The sequence below is a fragment of the Vipera berus genome (genome assembly GCF_964194415.1).
Source record: "Vipera berus genome assembly, chromosome: 1".
In the NCBI taxonomy this organism is placed as follows: Eukaryota; Metazoa; Chordata; class Lepidosauria; order Squamata; family Viperidae; genus Vipera; species Vipera berus.
In genome coordinates this window covers 50,092,660-50,115,276 of record NC_138202.1, presented here as the reverse complement: position 1 = coordinate 50,115,276, position 22,617 = coordinate 50,092,660, and the positions used below count along the sequence as shown (strand labels likewise).

The 22,617-nt window shown below is 40.4% G+C and overlaps 1 protein-coding gene across 1 annotated transcript in view; it reads left to right on the top strand.

Annotated features, from left to right (window-relative positions):
• The window catches only part of NRXN3 (neurexin 3), a gene marked incomplete at its 5' end in the record, with an annotated part of 1,312,545 nt that overhangs the window by 289,005 nt on the left and 1,000,923 nt on the right, over window positions 1-22,617 (top strand). Inside the window, one exon of the mRNA XM_081316144.1 lies at window positions 18,585-18,886. Coding sequence (XP_081172270.1) covers window positions 18,585-18,886 — 302 coding nt within the window. The remainder of the gene's footprint in view (window positions 1-18,584; window positions 18,887-22,617) is intronic.

Genomic DNA, 22,617 nt, shown 5'->3' with positions numbered 1-22,617 from the left:
GGTATTAAAAAGCCCAACATACTATTCTATTGGGGAACGTAGCTGATTGTATAGCCTTGGGGCGGGAAGTTTGACTTTGTAATAGTGTAACTCTTTGGAGGGAATTTTAGACTTGGTTTCATTTTTGACTGATATTTTGTATCCAATAAAGATGTTCTTTGAGGAAGCCTCTAGCCTCGGAGTTCTGATTTACTTGGCTATCTATCGGAACTGTGACAATGTCATTATATGATTGTTTGCCAGGATATATAAATTACCATATTGCTCTACATGCTTGTTTGGATTGTTGAGATTTTTAGAAGGCCTTCTCCAAATGCTTCCACTGAGTGAGGTATAGCAGATGACTACCAAAAAGAAAATAATAATAATGCCTTTTCTCCATATGCAGATGGCCAGCCTAGAGAGATCCTCATTATACCTAGTTTGTTACCTTAGTGATAAATGAATGTGTCTACTTTTTGATGTTTTTAAATTGTGGCTAGCATTAAACATCTCTTAAGTACCACAGGGGAGCTATTGATTAACATTATGATCAATAGACTGCAAATTGTGCTTTTGAGCATAAGATCCTACTACTTTCTGAAATAATTGTGATGGCTCAATTTGATGGCTTCCGTGTGGTTCGTGATTATACTTCTAAAGCAGATATGATTCCTGAATTTGTGCTAGAGTACACTTGTTTTAAGTGCATGCGAATATTACGGTATAGGATAGAAGACAAGTAGCTCAGTTTCAGAAGGCAGTGGGTACTAATAGGTTTAGAATACCAAGTATCATTTTTTGAAATTACTATAATTGGTTATCCATCAAACATAAAGAAAAGAATAAGTATAAGAAAGCATAAAAAATCTTTTTTTATTTAAGAAATGCTGGTTGTTGTTGTTTTTGTCTCACCTTTCAGTTGTTGATAGCAGAACCAGATAGGAAAAGTAGGAAAGATGAAGAAATAAGAGGATAAAGTCTTTGAATAGTTTGGGGTGTTTTTAAAGTGCTCAGGTATTATATATATGAAGAAAAATAGCTATTTGCACCCGCTCTCATTTCCTGTTCTCCCTCAATCTATGCTTGTGTTTCATTGAAAACATATAAATATGGAGCAGTCAGCAAACAAACAATCATTTATCAGAGGTACAGTATGTCTGGATAGTAATGGATGCTGAAGAACTCAGGAAAGCAGATCTGTCAGCAAGAAAATAACTGTTAAAAACATAGGAGGGACAGGGGGTCTATAGAGACAGGCTTTATAGAGACAGTAACTCACTGTTGCTAAGAATGCAGCTCAGGAAACGGAAAGAAAATACAGCCAGTGATATCTGATATCAGGCAATTCCGATAACAAAAATGGTATTAGCTTGTAGGGAAAGATAACATGATTCAAATTTCTTAACTTACAGGTCCATGAGGACTGTCCAAACAGCCACTTGAAGAGAATAGCGGGGGGGGGGATGAAGGGGGGAGGGAATTGATAAGAATTTAGTAGTATAGATTCTTAGGGAAAGTAGTGGTTTATTTAATTAGTTAGTTATTAGATTGAAGGAATGATTTGATTTATATAGCCACCCATCTCTCTTTTGCTTAATTGCCTCTAGGCAACTTTGATTTAGATATTAAAATCTTTGAAGTAGAAAGTTACATGTATTTCTGATTGTAGTGTGTTTTTAATGTTTAAATGAAATAAAGGAGTGTATAATCAATATTTAGGGTGGGTATTTGCATGGCCATGAATATAGACATAATGTATTAGTGGTATGTAGTATATCAGGGTCTTCCATTTAGAATAAGTTTAAGCAATTTTGATCAATACTTTTATAGGCTAAAAATGATAGGATTTTGTTTTGTGGAAATCTAAGGAGATTAAAAACTTTAAGAAAAGCCAAAGTTTTTAGAACAAAGCTAAAATCTAAATTAAATGTTTCTAATCTAGAGTTATCATAGTGTGTGGCTTTAAATCTGGTTCAATGTTAATTTAAACAAGAAACACTGTGAGAGTGAGGGTTTGTTTCCGAACATTTCATTACCAGGCTAGCTAACATCTTCAGCAGTCTCTCTCTGGTGATTCACACCCCCTAAATGCAGCTGAAGATGTTACCTAGTGTGATAACGAAATGTTCAGAAACCAACCCACAAGGTTGGAGAATGAACCTTCACCCTCATCCTACCTCCAAGCTACAGATATTCACCACTATTACAAAGGAATACTGTATTACAAGTATTATGTATTTTAGCAAATTATTTTCTTCACTCACTAAACTGTTGATTTTCTCCAAATGAAGTGGGTGAAATTAACAAATTAACACTGTTGAAACAGGATTCAGTTGTTCATTTATTCTAATTCTGGATACAGAATATGGGGAATAGCAAAATATATTGAACAATCCTACTTGTTATCACATCCATTTTTCACCTTGACAATGCCAGTGTAGCATCATCATTTGAAACCTGGTTCTTCTGCATTCAAAGTGCATACATTACCACTAACTACAATTTTTGCTGTACTAAAATGTGGATGTGAAATAGAAAACACTTATAGCCCTCCTTTCATGTGATTGTTTCATCAAAATAGTTACTGACATCTCTAACATTCTCTTGGCATAGTCATATGTCCAGAACTGTACGTACATCTGTTAGTTATGAGGGTTCTAGTTGGGGAAAACAGACTTATCATTGCAAGACAGTTTAGGGACACTTTAGTCATGGCTGTATCCATTGCCAACTGTGTGAATTTTTATTATTTGCTAAATGCTGCTGCTGCTATAACGATGCTGGAACACACTGAGTTCCTAAAGACCAGACCCCGTAGCCTTTGCTGGCCGGCCTTCTGACTCTCAGCCACTCACCCTGTGTGAACACCAAGTGAGAGCTGTATTGAAGGCTGTGAATCCCAGCAAAGCCACAGGCCCAGATGGGGTGCTGGGGATAGTGGTCAGGAATTGTGCCGATCAAGTAGCAGGGGTCCTGACAAGGATTTTTAACATCTCCTTGCAAACGGCATGTGTATCATCATGCTTGAAAGCAGCTACCATTGTCCCAGTCCCCAAGAAAACTGCAGTTGAGTGCCTGAATGACTACAGACCTATTGCATTAACGTCTGTAGTCATGAAATGCTTCGAAAGATTGGTTCTGCAACATCTTAGGACATGCCTCCCACTGGACTTTGATAAACATCAATTTGCCTACAGGGGAAATAGGTCGACAGACGATGCCATAGCTACTGCTTTACACTCTGTAGCAAGTCATCTCGAGAAGCCTGGAAGTTACGTCAGGATGCTTTTTGTTGACTACAGCTCGGCTTTCAACACCATTTTGCTGAGCATTCTCATCGAGAAGCTGACTGACTTTAAATTCTCCCCCGCCATCTGCGATTGGATTCAAGACTTTCTTAGGGATCGGTTACAAACAGTGAGGGTCGGCTCTGCTTTGTCCACCCCCCTGAAGCTTTGCACCGGCACGCCACAGGGTTGTGTGCTTAGCCCCTACCTGTACTCTTTATACACTTATGATTGTGTATCATCTGACCCATCCACTGCGATAATCAAGTTCGCAGATGATACAACTGTGGTGGGTCTTATTACAGGTGGGGATGAGACAGCATATAGGGCGGAGGTACAAAAACTATCCATATGGTGTAGTAACAACAACTTGCACCTAAACATCGGCAAGACGAAAGAGATGGTGTTAGACTTCCGGAGAAAAAAGGAGGAACCTGCCCCACTTCACATCGGAGAGAACTGTGTAGAGAGAGTTTCCTCCTTTAAATTTCTGGGAGTCTACCTCTGTGAAGATCTCACCTGGAAAGTTAACACAACTCAGGTGGCTAGAAAGGCCCAACAGAGGCTTCACTTTCTTAGGGTCTTGCGGAAGAACAGGGTAGAACAACAGCTAATGACCCTCTTTTACCGGTCTACTATAGAGAGCGTCCTCTCGTATGGTATTGTGGTTTGGTATGCTGGTCTGACAGCCGCGGATAGGAAAGTATTGCAGAGGGTAGTGAGCACAGCACAAGACATTGTGGGCTGTTCCCTGACACCACTGGATGACATTGCCAGGGCTCGTTGCCTTGGAAGAGTGAGGAAGATTCTCAGGGATGACTCACACCCTGGACGGTATCTCTTTACTCTCCTACCTAGGAGATATAGGAATATAGCCAGCCGTACCAACAGGCTGAAAAATAGCTTTTATCCGTGGGCTATTAGGCTTTTAAATGGGACATAATCTTATGCAGAATTGACTTGGGAGGCCGGTGTGTGGTGTAGTTGGTTCACATAGTGTGGTGGGATGGAGGGTTTGTTGTCACTGTGTGTTGGGGGGAGAGAGCATGGGGGGAGGCTCAGCTAATCTCAATGTACACATGTTGTACTTTGACAATAAAGGTTTATTATTATTAAAGAAGAAAGCAAAAGAAACCAGACAAAAGACAGCAGCTGACAGAGAATTGTCACATCTGAGATCCCAAAAGATTATTAATGCAACAAATAGAAATCTGGCTCAACAAAGGATGAGCAAGTTGTCAAATCCACGAATTGCAGCAGAGTTCTTAAGTTTGCTTTTACCAATTTCTCTCTCCCTGCTAACACACTAACATTTGTGGAGGATGGGAGAAAAGAAGGAGGGTATCACAGAAAAAAAGCAGTCAGAAACATAGGGAAGGCTTGAACAAATCATACTGCAACACTGAAGGTTTTTCTCACTTCAGGAGAAAAAGAGAAAGCATATGTGTTTGTGTGTGTAGTAAACAAAATTCCTTGTTACAGGAGGGAGGTAAACTCCTTTCTTGCAAGACAAACAAACAAACAAAAAAAGAAATACATTTTATTTTCTAAATTTGTAAGAAAAGTGATTTCTTTTACAAATCCCAAATTATTTGTATCTGTTGTCTAGGAAATATTATACCAGCCCAAGAAACTTTTTATACACATCATCCCACATATCACCGAGAGAAAAACAATGCATGAAAATACCATAAAATACCATATTAAACAGCCTTCAATATTCATTTCTAATTTTATCCAGATTTATTTGAAATTATCTTATATCTGCTTTGCACTGCTGCTATTATATACTTGTATCTTAAGCACTTTTCAATAAAATATATTAGAAAATGAGTTAAGATTATTCTTTGTATAAAACCAATGTATTAGGCAAAATATCCCCCCACCCCAAATCTTGTGTGTATGTGTATGTATGTGTGTGTGTATATATATATATACACACACACACACATACATATATACATAAAGGTAAAGGTAAAGGTTCCCCCGCACATGCGTGCTAGTCGTTTCCGACTCTAGGGGCCGGTGCTCATCTCCGTTTCAAAGCCGAAGAGCCAGCGCTTGTCCGAGGACGTCTCTGTGGTCATGTGGCCGGCATGACTAGACGCCAAAGGCGCACGGAACGCTGTTACCTTCCCACCGGAGTGGTCCCTATTTTTCTACTTGCATTTTTACGTGCTTTCGAACTGCTAGGTTGGCAGAAGCTGGGACGAGTAACAGGCGCTCACTCTGTTACGCGGCACTCGGGATTCGACCCGCCAAACTGCCGACCTTCTGATTGACAAGCTCAGCGTCCTAACCCACTGAGCCACCGCGTCCCTTACATACATACATACATATACACATATACATATATATACATACATACATACATACATATACACATACACACACACACACACACACACACACACACCATCTTTTATAATTGTTGCAATTAGAATTCCAAGAAAACAAAGAACCCAAAAAGTACCTTATAGGACTGTGACACGCTACTTTCTTTTTTTCCATATTTTAATTTTTGTTAACAGAGTTGTTGCTTTTGAATTGCACTTTTAAAAGATCAAAATTATCTTTGTTGGACCAAAGGGACTGTTTTGACATGCAACAGCATTAACTCTGCAGAATGTAATAAATTTCTCTCTATCTTTTGACACATATATTGAATCAATAGCGACAGCAGACTTATATCAAGATATGAAAATAATATTATTCGTGTTAGAGTGTGCCTCAGTTTAGTTGAGCCAGCAGGATTTATGTGATCTATTGTCTTAAATCAAGTTATAACTGTAAGAAAGGAGAAAGAACTCAAATATCCCATTCAAAACCTTTGCAAGATCAAACAAATAATGTGCTCATTATGCCATACATGCAAATTTTACAAATAAGGGTGCAGCTTTTATCATTTTGTGGTTTTGTGAAACATAAAATAACAATATGAGTGGGTGATAATTGCTTTTATGAACTTACCATTTAGAATATAAAAGCATTAATCAAATACACTGATCCAGTAATTATAGAATTAGGCGCCAATCCAGCATTTAGAAATCAGGTTTCCATTCATGGATTCATTGAACCGCTCTGCATTTATAAAAGATACTTGTAAGGTGAAAACTATTGAAATCTCTATCTGCCAGATTGGAAGTCATGATTACCATATATTTCAAATCCATTTTCTGTTACAGATCCATTTTCTGTTTAGCTGCCAAATCATTTTGGCATATCTAGTCCTTTGTGATCTTTCAATGAGGAGGGAGTTCAACGTTTTTCGGAGCCTTTGCCATATAAAGAACTATGTTGTGACTGCAAAATTATTCGTGCATTTTTGCATTTTTCTTTTAATATATTGTGCTTTTGATGAATATTTTGCCTAAGTCAATACAAATAGCGCAACACTTCTTTCAGACTACCGTAATAAATTCAATGGTAATTATTCCATTCTACATCAATCTCCATCAAGAGAAAATAGATACACTTCTTTAGTGGCTTGCTCTTATAAAAAAATAAAGGACATGTCTAACCCAAAAGAAGGGGAAAAAAAGATAATCAGTTGCATTATTAATTCATACAAAGATGCAATTGAGTCCAATTTACCAGGCAACAATGACTGAGAGTAATCTATCTCAATTGAATATGCACATGCATGCCTATCTATAACAACAGATTTATTTCAGCTCATTGCAAATCAGCAATTTATGGCCAAAGATTTATCCCTATAATAGGCCTCCAGTGGTCATTTACAGATCAAAGATGAAGGTTGTAATAACCTCTTCACTTGGAAATAGTCTCTTGAGGAATAAGAAAAAGAGAAAAAACTCATTTTAATCTATTTCCCAAGAACTTCATTGCTATAGACTCATTGGTATACCAAGATGCACTGCAGTCCTATAACTGAAAAAAGGAAACCTACAAAAAATAACCTGCCAATTCCAGACATAAATTATTTTCCCAATAATTAACCAAGTTGGTAATAGATATTGATGGGCAGTTTAAAGGAGAGAAAGCATTAGAAAGATGGACAGTGACAAAATAATTTACTAAGTCCAATAAATACACAAATGCCTTTTGTTGAATAATGCCTTTTGTTGAATATCATGTGATAATCTGACAATGGCAATTACCTAAAAAGCTATACTGCCCCAATAAATAATATACATCTGAATGCTTTGTTCATCCACCAGTTCTGTACAGATAAAAGTCTTGTAACCTCCTCACCAAAGCATTAATTATAACAACCTGTTGGCATCCCTGTAGCACAGAAACCAACAAAATCTCTTCAAAGCATTCTAAGCAATGCTGAAGTTCTAGTAATTTAATTTATTTTTAATTTATTATCATTTCTATACCGCCCTTCTCCCGAAGGACTCAGGGCGGTGTACAGGGCAAGAATAAAACACAGAAATTTACAAAAATTAAAAAATAATTAAATACATGCCCGATTAAAATACAATTGATACATAATAAAAACCCCAATAAAAAATGATAAAAAACCCCACCAATCCCCCCTCAGGCCAGGCCGGCTTGCTCGAACAAGTATGTTTTCAGATCGCGGCGAAAGGAGCGCAGATCGGGCGCCGTCCGGAGCTCAACCGGTAACTGGTTCCATAACTCCGGGGCGCCCACAGAGAAGGATCTCCCCCTGGGGGCCACCAGACGGCATTCTCTGACCGGTGGCACCCTGAGGAGGCCCTCTCTGTGGGAACGCACAGGGCGCAGGGAGCTTGATGCCGGCAGCAGATGTTCCCTGAGGTACTCCGGCCCCATGCCATGGAGGGCTTTGAACGCCATTACTAGCACCTTGAATCTCACCCGGAAGACAACTGGCAACCAATGCAGCTCACGGAGCAGAGGTGTCACGTGGGAGTATCGGGAAACTCCCAACACAACTCTCGCGGCTGCATTCTGTACCAGTTGGAGCCTCCGGGTGGTCCTCAAGGGAAGCCCCATGTAGAGGGCGTTGCAGTAGTCTAGACGAGAGGTCACGAGCGCGTGAGTGACCGTGCATAAATCATCCCGGCTTAGATAGGGCCGCAACTGGCGCACCAGGCGAACCTGGGCGAAAGCCCCCCTAGTCACGGCCACCATGTGATCTTCCAAGGTAAGCCGCGAATCTAGGAGGACTCCCAAGTTGCGAGCCCTATCTACGGGGGGTAATAGTTCACCCCCCATAGAAAGAGATGGAATATCCGAATAGACCCGGGATGAAGGTATGCAAAGCCACTCGGTCTTGTCGGGGTTGAGTTGAAGTCTGTTCCTCCCCATCCAGACCCGAACCGCCTCCAGGCAACGGGACATCACATTGAGGGCATCACTGGGGTGGTTTGGGGTAGAAAGAAAAAGCTGGGTATCATCAGCGTACTGATGATACCCAACTCCAAAGCCACGAATGATCTCACCCAGCGGTTTCATATAGATGTTGAACAGGAGAGGCGAGAGGACCGACCCCTGAGGAACTCCACAAACGAGAGACCTCGCGGTCGACCTCTGCCCTCCTGTCAACACCGACTGCGAGCGTCCCTGGAGATAGGAGGAGAACCACTGTAAAACCGTGCCTCCCACTCCCAATCCCCTGAGACGCCGCAGCAGGATACCATGGTCGATGGTATCGAAAGCCGCTGAGAGGTCCAATAGGACTAGAACAGAGGAATGACCCCTGTCCCGAGCCCTCCAGAGATCATTCACCAGCGCGACCAATGCCGTCTCCGTGCTGTGCCCGGGCCTGAAACCCGATTGGTACGGGTCTAGATAATCCGCTTCATCCAGGACCAAAGGGAGCTGGTGCGCCACCACACTCTCAACAACCTTCGCAAGAAAGCGAAGGTTGGAGACCGGACGAAAGTTGTTCAATACAGCTGGGTCCAAGGCAGGCTTCTTGAGGAGGGGCCTCACCACCGCCTCTTTCAAGACGGCAGGGAAGCTACCCTCACTCAAAGAAGCTGATATAACTGCCTGGAACCAGCTGCGTGTCCTCTCCCGGGCTGCATAAGTCAGCCAGGAAGGGCACGGGTCCAATAAACATGTGGTGGAGCTCAGTCTCCCCATAATCCTGTCCACTTCCTCCGGAGTCACAGAATCAAACTCCTCCCAAGTGATATCGACAAGACCACCCGCGTCCTGATCGCCAGACTCTGCCCAGTCGGAGTCCAGACCGGTCCGAATCCGAGTGATTTTGTCCGACAGATAATTGTTAAACTCCTCGGCACGACCCTGCAAGGGTTCCTCCCTCACCTCCTGATTAAGGAGGGAGCGAGTCACCCTAAACAGAGCGGCCGGGCGATTATCTGCGGACGCGATAAGGGTAGCGAAGTGATTAGACCTCGCCACCCTTATCGCAGCGAGATAAGACCTAATATGGGTTCTTAGTCGCAATCGGTCGGATTCGGATCGGCTGGACCTCCAACCGCTCTCTAGGCCCCGTCTCCGGCGCTTCATCTCCCGGAGCTCCGCGGAGAACCATGGAGCTCGACGGGATCTGCATCGGGTCAGGGGCCGCAAGGGTACAACTCGGTCAAGAGCCTCAGTGGCTGCCCTTTCCCAAGCTTCCACTAAGGCATCTGCCGAGCTGTGAGTGGGGGAGGCAGGTGGGGACCCCAGCGCTGCCTGGAATCTCGCGGAATCCATTAAGCGTCTGGGGCGGTACCATCTAACTGGTTCCACACACCCACGGCGGGGGGTGGCAAAACGGAAGACCAGCCGCAGGAGATGATGATCGGTCCATGACAGGGGCAAAATAATTGGGGAGCCCCCACCAAGATCATCTAACCACCGCCCAGATAAGAAAACTAAGTCAAGGGTGTGGCCTCCCTCATGAGTCGGTCCTGAAATTACTTGCGTCAGGTCCATGGCCGTCATGGAAGCCATGAACTCCCGAGCCAACTCAGATGATCCTCCCAGAGATGGTAGATTGAAGTCCCCCAAAACTATAAGTTTCGGGAACTCAACCACCAACCCAGAGAGGACATCGAGAAGCTCAGGCAGGGCTGCTGCTGCGTGACTAGGCGAAAGGTACACCAGCAGCAAGCCCAACTGCGCACCAGGGCCGCATCTCAAGAAGAGAGACTCACAACCGACTATCTGCGGAACGGTGGCCTCCCGCGGAGCTAAGGTCTCCCTCATAACAACAGCCACTCCCCCACCCCTACCCTGAGCCCGAGGCCGGTGTAGCACCCGGAAACCTGGTGGGCAGAGATCAGCCAGAGGAATACCGCCCTCTGGGCCCAACCAAGTCTCCGTGATGCAAGCCAGGTCCGCCTGCTCACCCTCGACCAAGTCACGGACGAGAGGAGCTTTATTAACGACAGACCTGGCATTCAGGTACACCAGCCGGAGCTCAGGAGGCTGCACATCCTCACTCCCGGGACCTCGGGGTAGAACAAGAGGGTCGGAACGCCTCACCGCTTGCAAGTAGCGGAGAGGCCTTCCCTGGAGTCGATACGGCCCTCTGTTCCTGCACCTGCTGCCATTCCCTAACGTCGTGGGAATAGGCATTCCCACGACTTGCCCTGGAGCCCCGGGGGCGACCGACCCCCGCTCCTCCCCTCCGCGATCAATCCCGGCCCTGGCCTGAACAATGGTTGCTGGACTGCCCCCCATATCCGAACAACCAAAAGAAGTTCCCACCCCCCTCCCTAACCTCCTAAAAAATTTAACCAAAAAACTAACCAGGGGCCTCCTATTTGGCTTATATCGGAGGCCCCTACCCATGCCCAGCCATCTCTCAGGGTCCCAACACTCGGGCCCTTCATCAAGAGGAGGTGTAAAAAGTAAGGCGGGTCGCTCCCAGGATGGGGGGGCCCCCCTGAGAGCGTATAAAGTCGTGCTCGAATAAGTCAGACGCATGATCTTAACAAGTCCGACAAAAAAAACAGCAAGGCAGACCAGATCAAACTCAACATGGGAGGATCTCAAAATAAATAAATCGAAGGCAAGTGTCCAGGGAGCCAGCCCAGCTCCACTGCCACTGTAGCACAGAAACCAACAAAATCTCTTCAAAGCATTCTAAGCAATGCTGAAGTTCTAGTAACCAAAGAAGGGGGAGGGGAAACCACAGGTGTCATCTGGTATAGTGTAAGGCTGTGGCAGTCACGTAGGATGGACAATAGAAGATTAGCAGAACGAATCCAAGAACATCAGCTAGCAGTCAGAAAACATAATGAAAAATCCCTTAATTTCTCAACACATAAATTCAGTCACAACTTCAACTGGAAAAATACAAAAAACTAAAGCCAAAAATGGTAGGGAATTCTGGGAAGTTTGACATTTTAAAGAAGCACCATCAGCAGACACATAAACTCCATTGACATACCACTTAATAGATACAATCCCAAATCAAAGCAGCTCAGAACCCATCGTCTTAATAGTCAGTACCAAGATAAGCAGGAAATAGCTGTTATAAAATTGGCGGGGTAAGTGGGTGGGTTCTTAGTATAAAAATGCCTGGGATCGCAAATCCTATAGTAGGGCTCCTTTGAATGAATGGTTGTAACTCAAGAACTACCTGTACTGATATTTATGTTGATGTATTAGTATACATTAGCTAACAAATCACCAGCTCTAGTGTTCATTACATAGCATTTAAGAACAAGAATATAATTAATATGATTTTATTAACATACCAAAATTAGCAAAAGCATATACTAAAATAATTGTAATTACAGAAAGTGTGGTGTAATTACAGTGTCAAAATATTACTTCTTTCAGAAAGAAAGATAGCATGCATGTTAGATTATCCTGCTCACGAAAGCATGAATAAATAACAGAATAACAGAGTTGAATGGAGGAGGTCTTCTAGTCCAACCCACTGCTTAAGAGTCTATACCATTCTGGACAAATGGCTGTCTAATCTCTTCTTAAATCCTCCAGTAATGGAGCACTCACAACTTTTGGAGGCAAGCTGTTTCACTGATTAATTGTTCTCACTGACAGGAAATTTCTCCTTAGTTCTAGGTTTGATCTCTCCTTGATAAATTTCTATCTATGACTTCTTGTCCTGCCCTCAGGTGCTTGGGAGAATAGGTTGGCCCTCTTTTCTCTGTGACAGCCCCTCAAATATTGGAAGACTGCTGTTATTGCTAGTTCTTCTCTTTGTTAGACTAGACATACCCAGTTTCTGCAACTGTTCTTCATATTTATTTATTTTTATTTATTTTTATTACATTTATATCCCGCCCTTCTCCGAAGACTCAGGGCGGCTTACAAGCTTAGCAGTAGCCTTCATTCTATGTATATGCCTGCTTGTTAGGGCTTTCACACACACCCCAAGCGGCATTATTACAAAGTCAGCTTATTGCCCCCAACAATCTGGGTCCTCATTTTACCTACCTCGGAAGGATGGAAGGCTGAGTCAACCTTGAGCCTGGTGGGATGCGAACCTGCACTAATTGCAGGCAGCTGGTGTTACTTAAGGAGGCATCAGCCCACTGCTCCACCAAGGCTCTTGTTTTAGCCTTCAGCCTCTAATATAAGATCTTAGTAATAATGGTCTGGCATATAGAAGAAACTAAAGAAATCCACCTGAAAATAAAAAAGGTTTCTTTTATGATAAGTACCAACTTCAGAAATAAAGAATAAGAACATGTCATTCGTCATACGACTGTTAATCCAATAGAATTAATATAAAACAGAACTTTGTGAAAGAAAAGATGCAAGACTGCTGTTCTGAGAGTTGCATCCTTATGAAATTGTGTTTCTTCCTCATGGATTGTTCCCTGAGACTTTAAAGTTTAAGAGAACAAGTAACCACAACTACAGTATATAGAGGGAGATAAAAGAAGACCACAGAAGGTATAGTGGTGGAAGAGAATGGATTGGAGGGCAACAATCACCAGTTGTGTGTGGAGGAAATGAGAACAAAACAATTGGAATAAGCAACAAGCTTTGGAAGCTACTTCATCTAAGAAATGAGTAGCAGAGCTTTACAGCCCTCTACAGATTCAGTCCAGCTACAGTCAGCTACCATCAAGTAATTATTTTCTCACTTCTAGAAACTGATAAGGACAGAGAACCAGAGGAGCAATTCAGGAAAAGGGAGCAATTCTAGTAGGAAATGACTATGATAATATCACCTTTATTGCTATGAAAGGTCAGCAGTTAAAGAAATACAGGAGTAAAGGAAACTTAAACTTTTTAATATTATCACTTTTCATTTATCACTATTGCATTATCACTGATAAATATAATTAGGCACATATAAATAGATTAGTTATATATATTAGATTTAACACAGCCGAATCATATGTTTTAGAAGAAATATGTAAATATCGAAGGAAAACATTCAGCCTCTTGGTCTGTGTTTTGTACCATAATTTAACTGGAGTTGTCTCACAGCAATGGAAAATGTTAAATCAATGGTGACTTCAAGAGGAAGAATAGATTGAAAATTAAATAGATATTGGGAAGATAGTTTAAAAGGCAGAATTTATGACTTTGTTGAACTACTTCTTTGTAGTTATTTGCAAGGTTGCAAGCATAGCTATCTTTTTTCCTACCCTACAAAATGTAGTTGTGAATTAAGTAATGTCACAACATGTTTAAAAAAGCCCTTGTTTAAACAACATGACTAAAGAACTGACTGCAATCAAATACTGCAATGGCTGCCAGAAGTATTAAAATGATTAGTGTTAGGTTAGGGTTAACAGCAAATTCATGAAGGTCAAAAGCTGTCAAAGACTGCTGATGTTGGTATCTGTAAACTATCATGCAGAATTACACATGCCTTAAATACTTGTTTCTAAAGGCCAGTAATGGAAAAAAAAAAGCTGATACTCTGCTTGTGAGTTTCCAAGATACATCTGCTTGCCTAATGTACAGATGTTGGAGTGAATATGTGTTTATATTTTAAAGACGTGTATGAATAAATGCATAAATGAATATTCAGGCAACCTGAGGCATCCATCATCCTGCATTATATTGAGACAGTGTGGAAGGACTTTAGGATACAAGCGCTATGTTAACAGTAGGACAATAAGCTCAGTTTAAGGTAGAATAAAGCAAGTGCATAGTCTCTAGAGTGAGAATTACTATTGGATTATTGGATTACTATTAAAATTAATAAATGAGCTTTTATAGTATTATTGTAGTATTATAGTATTATTAGTTGTATTAAATGACTTATTTAAATTCTATGCAAATGACTTGAAGTGATGACCCTAGAAATATAACTTACATTGAACTTACATCTGCTTTCCCTGACCCCAGTTTCTTACATGCTCCACAAATTCTTTATTGAGGTATTATAGCTTAACCATTGTAACTCCATTTAACACTGACCTCAGAATCTAGCTGTTTGATCAGATATCTCTGTAGATATATAGAATGCATGTCTGACCATGAAATTTCTGTTGCAGAAATAACACTATAAAACTTTTAATCTTGGTTGGCATGGAAATAAAATTGTTGTCAGCAATTCTTCTGAGACAATTATTACATGCTAATACAGGCTTTTATATTCCTTGTTACTGAGGGATGTTAAGGTTGCATTAAATGTAATTCAGTCTTTATTAACTATGACATTACCAAAGTTTAGAGGATATTGATGTGCAATATTTTATTGCTGCTCCAGATGACATATTTATATTTATAATAATTATTATATTTATAATAATTATCTTTATTTTAATATAATTATTGCACCATTTTATCACCATTACCAAAACAAATAAACAATTTGAGGAATTCCAAGTCAGCTCTAACTATCGATCAATTTTCCAACAGTGTATAGAGCATTTCTTCCAAAAGTGATCTATCAAGAACTAAAAATCAGTAGTCATGCAGCCTAAGACAGTTGAAAGTATTATTTCACAAATCTATGAAGAGGCTAAATACCAGCTTTTGGGACTCAGGAAACATCTCTCAAGAATGCTGACTTTTTGTAGAATTTGGTCTGCATCCTTCCATTATCAAATCTGCAGATGATTTTAGCACAAGAATAGACGTATTGGAATTCTCACCATCCTTAAGAAGCATGGCTAATAGGGAGAGAAGTTGGGAATTATAGTTCAACAATTGAAATGCCACAGTTTGCTCCTATATTTAGCACCTTAACATTCTCAACTGATTCAGAATATACTGAGAAATAGACCTGGGTACCAGCACATTGGTATATCTGCAATGCCTTCAGGATAGGACAAGTTAGTAAAGAGACATTAAAGAGATTTTAGGAATGCTATTATTGTCATGCCCTACTTGTTATAGGATATGATAACACAATTGCAAAACTCTCCAGATTCACCCTCTGCCCCAAATTCCAAACAAATTCAAGGCATGTTTATTTTGATATTTTTTCATACCGTCTGCTTTCCCAGGACTAAATTGTCTATTATTTTGCCTAAAATGTTTCTGCATACTTCAAGTGTGTGCCTGTGTGTGTGTGTCTACGAGTGGGCATGCATGCATACATACATACAGACAGACAGAAGAGATGTGTGAAACATCACTGTTGAAATGCCTTGGAATCAAATGGAAGTCCTCCAGTCTTTTAAAATTAATTTTCAAAGTAGAATTCAAACCAATATAATTACATCAACCCCCAAACCCAACTCACAGAAACAGACTTTTTTAAAAAAAGTCACAGCTGATTATTTTAAAAGCTGATGATAATGGTTTCCTATCCAAATAAAATTTTCTACCCATTACTCCAACCAAAGCGTTTAGGTGTCACAGCTTATAAAATGTGCCTAGGGAATATGTTTTAGCTAATGGTTAACAACCATTTTAACACCCTTTCTATATCTGTCCCATAAAGTTGGAATAACTTATCACAGCTTCAGTTATTTAAATCCCATCCCTATCAGCCAGAGGTGGGATTCAAATATGTGAACAACCGGTTCTCTGTGTGGATGCTGCTTTTGGAAAAGTCCTTTCTCGGACTGGGCAACAAAAAATTAGCTACCGGTTCTGCCGAACTGGTGCAAACTAGCTGAATCCCACCACTCCTTTCAGCTGAGAAGAGCCTGATTGCAATTAACCTAATTTGGATCCAACATTGTTGACAGAATATGATGAATGGCCTCCTTCTGAGCACAACTAATTAGAAACGTCCTATTCCTGTGCTGTCACTTGAAGAAATGCTGATTCTGTGGATGGCTCTCCCCTTACTTCATATCTGGAAAGCAATGTGGTCATGCTTGTATACACATGCAGAGAAATCTAGAATAAGCTTTTGATACCATTGACCAGGGTATCCTTCTGGGCCTGCTGCAGGAGTTGGGGATGAGTGGCACTGTGTTGTGCTGAGGTCAGTTTCAATCAGTGTTGATAGCTGAGGAGAGGTCCAGACTGTGGCCCTTACTCTGTAAGGTGCCTCAGAGCTCTGTTCTTTCTCCCCTTCTATTTAACATTTGCATGAGGCCATTGGGTGAGGTGATCCATGCGTTTGGGCTGAGATATCATCAGTATATAGATGACAGCCAGCTTTATATCTATACTCCAGGCCCCTTGAGTGATGCTATAGTTGTCCTATCCCAGTGTCTGGAGACTGATTGGGGCAAAATGGGCTGTGACTCAATCCTAGCAATACGGACTGGCTGTGAGTATTTGGACCTTTTGAAAATAAAGTGTTTCCATCTCTAGTTCTGGATAGGATGGCACTAGCCCAAACAGATCCAGTTCACAATCATGCTCCTGCTTGAAGAGAAAGTGGTCACCTAGGAGAGCCTTTGCACACCTTTGGGTAGTGCTCCAATTACTCTGATTTCTGGACTGGGAAGTTAGCTGTCACTCAAGCCCTAACCCTGTTGGCTTTTCACAAAGCTTTAAAAACATGGCTCTGCACCTTGGCTCTAAATGTGTTATGGCCCCCATTATGTGACTTTATTATTAGTCAATTAATCATCACAAATGCTGTTTGCATGTCAAGCCTGAGAAATCAGGAAATCCAGGCATTTAAAATGAATATCAAGGTTTATTACAAGCTTAGGCTGTCTACAAGAATCTGAACTACTAATGGCCAAAGCAAATTGATAGGTTGATAAGTGTCAATGGAATTCAAGGTGGGCTGGAATCAGATCTCTTGTAGGCACAAAGGGACTCAAGACTGGTGATACATTTGACCCCTCCCTTGAGCTCAGTATACTTATTTATTTTGTGGATGTTTTATTGTTTTAATGTTTTTAAAATTGTTTTATACTTTTAGAATTGTAAGCTGCCCACAATCAGTTGGGCAGCTATGGAAATCAAATAAATAAATACATACATACCGTTTTGAGAATCTGGAAAAGTTGTTGTTTTAGCAATGTATACATTTATATATGGGGTTTTATTTTCAGGGATAATTTAATCTTTTATTTGTCTTTTAACTTTGTATTTTGTATTGGTATGATTTTAAAATGCCCTGTAAACCGCCCTGAGTCCTCCGGGAAAGGGTGGTATATAAATCTAATAAAAATAAAATAAAAAATAAATATATGCTTTCCCTTTTCTGAGGTACCTTTTTCAAAGGACTGATATAACTCCAGATGATAATTTATATTTATTGTATGTAGTATGGGCTTCTTTATGCTGTTTTGTTAATGAATCAAAACCAGAAACAAATCCGTCAAGATAATTGATCTTTAGTTATCAGTAAAATTAAATGAGCAATTTGCCAAAAATCAATAATATTTATTAGATATTATAAATGATGCCAACTTTACCATAAGATTGAAAATACCCCACCTTTCTACAATATGTTACATATGATGAAATGATCATGAAAGAAATGAAATTAGAAGAATGTGTAAATAAGCTGCTAAAATAGATGTTAGACTCATAGATTTGCCTCTGATAGTTTGAGTTCATATTAATTCTCTGAAAGTTTTGTTTGATTAATTCAGATAATTGCTCATGCTTCTATCTGCTCAATTTCATATACTATATTCATTTATCTCCCTAAACCAAACAAAGGGATGCTCCATTGTTTTGAGTCTGGTGTTTCCCATACAGTCTATTATTTTCATTCCTAAATCTAATCTCTCTTAAAAAGTTATACTTCTCTTCTGAATAAGCCAGGGGAAAAAAAAAAGCTTTAATCTGTTCTCTGAGATTAAAAACTTTACCTGCTTGGAAGTTTTGATATAAATGTTGATGTCCATATCAGAGCCCACATTTGTGTGCTCTAAGAAGTAATATTTGTCCAGAAGCAGTCCAAGCTTATGGTTGCACTAAGTGCCTTATTCCAGTTTTGAATATATAAGCAATGTAAATAGATGCAAAGAAAGAACAAAAACAACCATGATTCATGAATATCTGTTTTCCATTTCAGTGGAACAAAGTGAATGTTTTTTCTTCATGAAACAAAACTGATCAGTCTTCTGCATCTTTCCTTTTGTCTTTCTGCAGCAAGAGATGAGAATGTAGCCACTTTCCGTGGCTCCGAATACCTGTGCTATGACCTCTCCCAGAACCCCATTCAAAGCAGCAGTGATGAAATCACACTGTCCTTCAAGACATGGCAGCGCAATGGCCTTATTCTGCACACGGGCAAGTCGGCTGATTATGTCAACTTGGCTCTGAAAGATGGCGCCGTCTCACTGATCATTAACTTGGGATCTGGAGCCTTTGAAGCCATTGTGGAGCCAGTCAGTGGCAAATTTAATGACAACCAATGGCACAACGTAAAAGTGACTCGCAACCTGCGGCAGGTAATGAGGAAAGGAAGAGAACTGTGGGAAAGTTCTTTTGTAGTGAATAAATGTAATAGTAAATTGGTAGCTAGAAGGAACCTGATAGATGTATATCTATTTGGAGTGGGAGGAGCATCTAACCTCTAGTAACTTGAGGGAAAACAAGTGCTTATTCATTTACTATAACTTGGCCTCATTGCAATAACTTCATTTCTACTTGATAATTTTCTACCTTTCCCTATCTCCAATTTGTTTTAACACTACTATTTTGTGACCTAACTTCACTTTTATATCATTTTTCCTTTGCACTTCCCTCTTTTTCCTTTCTTTTTTTCTTATTTCCTTAATTACATTTCAATCTTATCAGTAATATTCTTGTTGCATTTAATTACAGTAGGAATGGAAAGTATTTTCTGCAGCAGTTTTATCCACTTCCTTTTTCTCCTGGTAATTGATTTAATATTTTTGCAATGTCATTACTTTAATTCTGTAATGGGCCTGATTCACCTGGACTTTCTTTTGCACAAACCTTTTGCAATGAACAACAAACTGCATTGCTGCAAACACCAGATAATGATATCTGAGCAAGATTATTTCAAGAGAGTATGTGCGGGTGGATTTTTTTAGTGGGTTGGGCTGATAATAGTCTTTGTTTCTTCTGTTTCTCTCTATTTTACTTTTGTATGTGAGGTACTTATTTTAACCTTATGCTCCTGATACTGGCCATACTTTTTCCAGATCTCCTTATTTCTTTACTTTGATTTTCATTATGAAGCTATGCTACTACTGCTTTTGTCTCTATCCATCTTTCCCTGTGATGCCTGCATAGATGAGGAACGCTACTTTGAAGATCCCCTTCCCCATACCTTTGTTATTAATAATATTTTTAACCTTTTATAACTCAATTTATTAGTTCTCTAAACACACAGCTCTGTCTGATAATATTTCTACTTAGATAGGCAGACTTAAAGTATCAAAACTCTTCCCTCTCCCCTGAAATATATACTTAAAATTTTAATACGTACAGATGAATATAAATAACCTTCCTTCTGAAAGCTGGTGAAATATATTAAGTTACTTGGGACCATTTGCAGTATGACAAATTAATTTTCATATATATATATATATATATATATATATATATATATATATATATATATATATATATATATATATATATATATATATATATATATATATATATATATATATATATATATATATATATATAATTGATTGATAAATGTTGTGTAGTTTGTCACCCAATATTCTTTCAAATTGATATTTTAACTTTTTACGTTCAAACACTTGTTGATTTAAGCAAAGCATTGCATATTTATTTTACTTGCAAACATGCATATTAAAACTAATCATAACATGCTTTATAGGGCAAAAAAGCTGATTTAAGGTATTTCTATAATGATATAAAATAATAAACTGTGTATGTCTAAGGACATTAGCAATCACTATCAAGCTGTAGGAAAATCTTCCTCTATCTTCCCCCTCCCCCACCCTCCAAATTGGGATTTTTTTCCGAATTTTTCCCAATAATTAGCTGAATTTTCAGAGCCTTCTCATATCAGCAGTCTTTTAACAAAATCACTTTTTTTTTCAAAGGCTATAAAAATTGAAACCAATCTGACTTCCACAGGAATTCTATTCTGTTTAAGGGGAGCAGTAACTAAGTTGGCCCAACCTGATAGTTACTGCAGATGGCACTTCTTAGGGGTAGGGATCTGGAAGGGGACTTCTCTTAATTCTTCAGAGATTGGCAAAAGTGGTTTCAACTAGCAGTTCCACAGATGATCAGATGCTGAGCCATGTAGGGATTTAAAGGTGACAACCAGCATGTTGAACTGCACTCAGAAGCATAATGGTAAGCAAAGCATGTGGACAAACTCACTGCTTGAGCTATTAGATTCTGGACTAGCTGAACTTTATGGGTCCAAACAAGTCCAAACAAGAGCTGATCAAGGCATTGGTGATAGTAAGCAAAACCATAAATGTTCCATATATTCCAGCATTCTAAGTCTAATTTGTTGCTGTTCAGTCATTGAGTGACTTCCAAGTCTTAAATTACTCAACATTTAACTAGGCATGTCTGTCAGTAACTGCTTCTATGAATTCATGCAAGCTCACATTTGTCATATCAGGAATAGTATCTAGCAGAGTTGCTTTTGCTGTCATTTTTTAAAAATTATTTTTTTTTTCTCCAAGCATCATGGCCTCATCCTCCAGTGACTTTTGCCTTTGGTTTTATTTCATCTAATATAAAATGATTACTTCTTTCAGTCCAAGGTATTTAGTTTTATTAATTTAGCCTTTCTGATTTCACAACCCAACCATTTGTTTGTTTGTTTATTTTAGAGATTCACAAAATTAGCTCTCTCACAGTTTTTCTTAGTTTTCTTACTGGGAAATCACACTTCAGTATACCTTTTTTATCCATTATTTTAGATAGTTAGATACAGGGAGTTTTTCCTCATAGAACGCTCAGAATGGAGTTCTGGCACCTTTTTTGAATGGAACCTTGTAGGGTAGGCAAGGCGGGTTGTATGATATGTGAGTTCCGGCACCTTTTTCTTTTACAAAAAAAGCACTGGTTAGATACTCTTTGCCTGTTTTGAGGTGTCTTTGAAACAAGAACACTTAATTTTGTATCTTGGGGAACACCAACAAGAGATCATTCGTGGTTTTGGGGTGGGGTATCACCAGTACGCTGATGATACCCAACTTTTTCTTTCCACCCCGAACCAACCCAGTGATGCCCTCTCCGTGATGTCCCGGTGCCTGGAGGCGGTCCAGGTCTGGATGGGGAGAAACAGGCTTCGTCTCAATCCCGCCAAGACTGAGTGGCTGTGCATATCGGCGTCTCGGGTTAACCAAGTTATTCCACCTCTAATGATGGGGGGTGAGGTGTTACCCCCCGTTGATAGGGCTCGCAACTTGGGCGTCCTCCTGGATTCACGGCTCAATTTTGAAGATCACATAGGAGCCGTGACCAGGGGGGCTTTTGCACAGGTTCGCCTGGTGCGCCAGTTGCGTCCCTATCTGGACCGAGACGCCCTACGCACAGTCACTCATGCGCTTGTGACCTCCCGTTTGGACTACTGTAACGCTCTCTACATGGGGCTGCCCTTGAAGACCACTCGGAGGCTTCAACTGGTGCAGAATGCGGCCGCGCGAGTTGTAATGGGGGTTTCCCGATACTCCCATGTAACACCTCTACTCCGCGAGCTGCATTGGCTTCCGGTTGCCCTCCGGGTGAAATTCAAGGTGCTGGTTATCACCTATAAAGCCCTACATGGCCTGGGTCCGGGTTATTTGAGGGAACACCTGCTGCCGGCATCAAACGCCCTTCGCCCAGTGCGCTCCCACAGGGAGGGTCTGCTCAGGGTTCCGCCGGTGAGAGATTGCCGGCGGGTGACACCCAGGGATAGGGCCTTCTCAGTGGGAGCGCCTGCCCTCTGGAACCAGCTGCCAGTAGAGCTGAGAACTGCCCCCGACCTTCGATCATTCCGCCGGGGCCTGAAGACCTGGCTCTTTGAGCTCTCGGGCCCAGACTGAGGAGGAATTTTTAATTTGGGGTTCTTTTTAACTGACTACAGGGTTAATTTAATATTTTTAATTTGGTTCTTAATTTTTGTATTTGGATTTTTAATTCCCTGTAAACCGCCCTGAGTCCTCAGGGAATAGGGCGGTATATAAATATAACTAAATAAATAAAATAAATAAACAATATAGCTTTT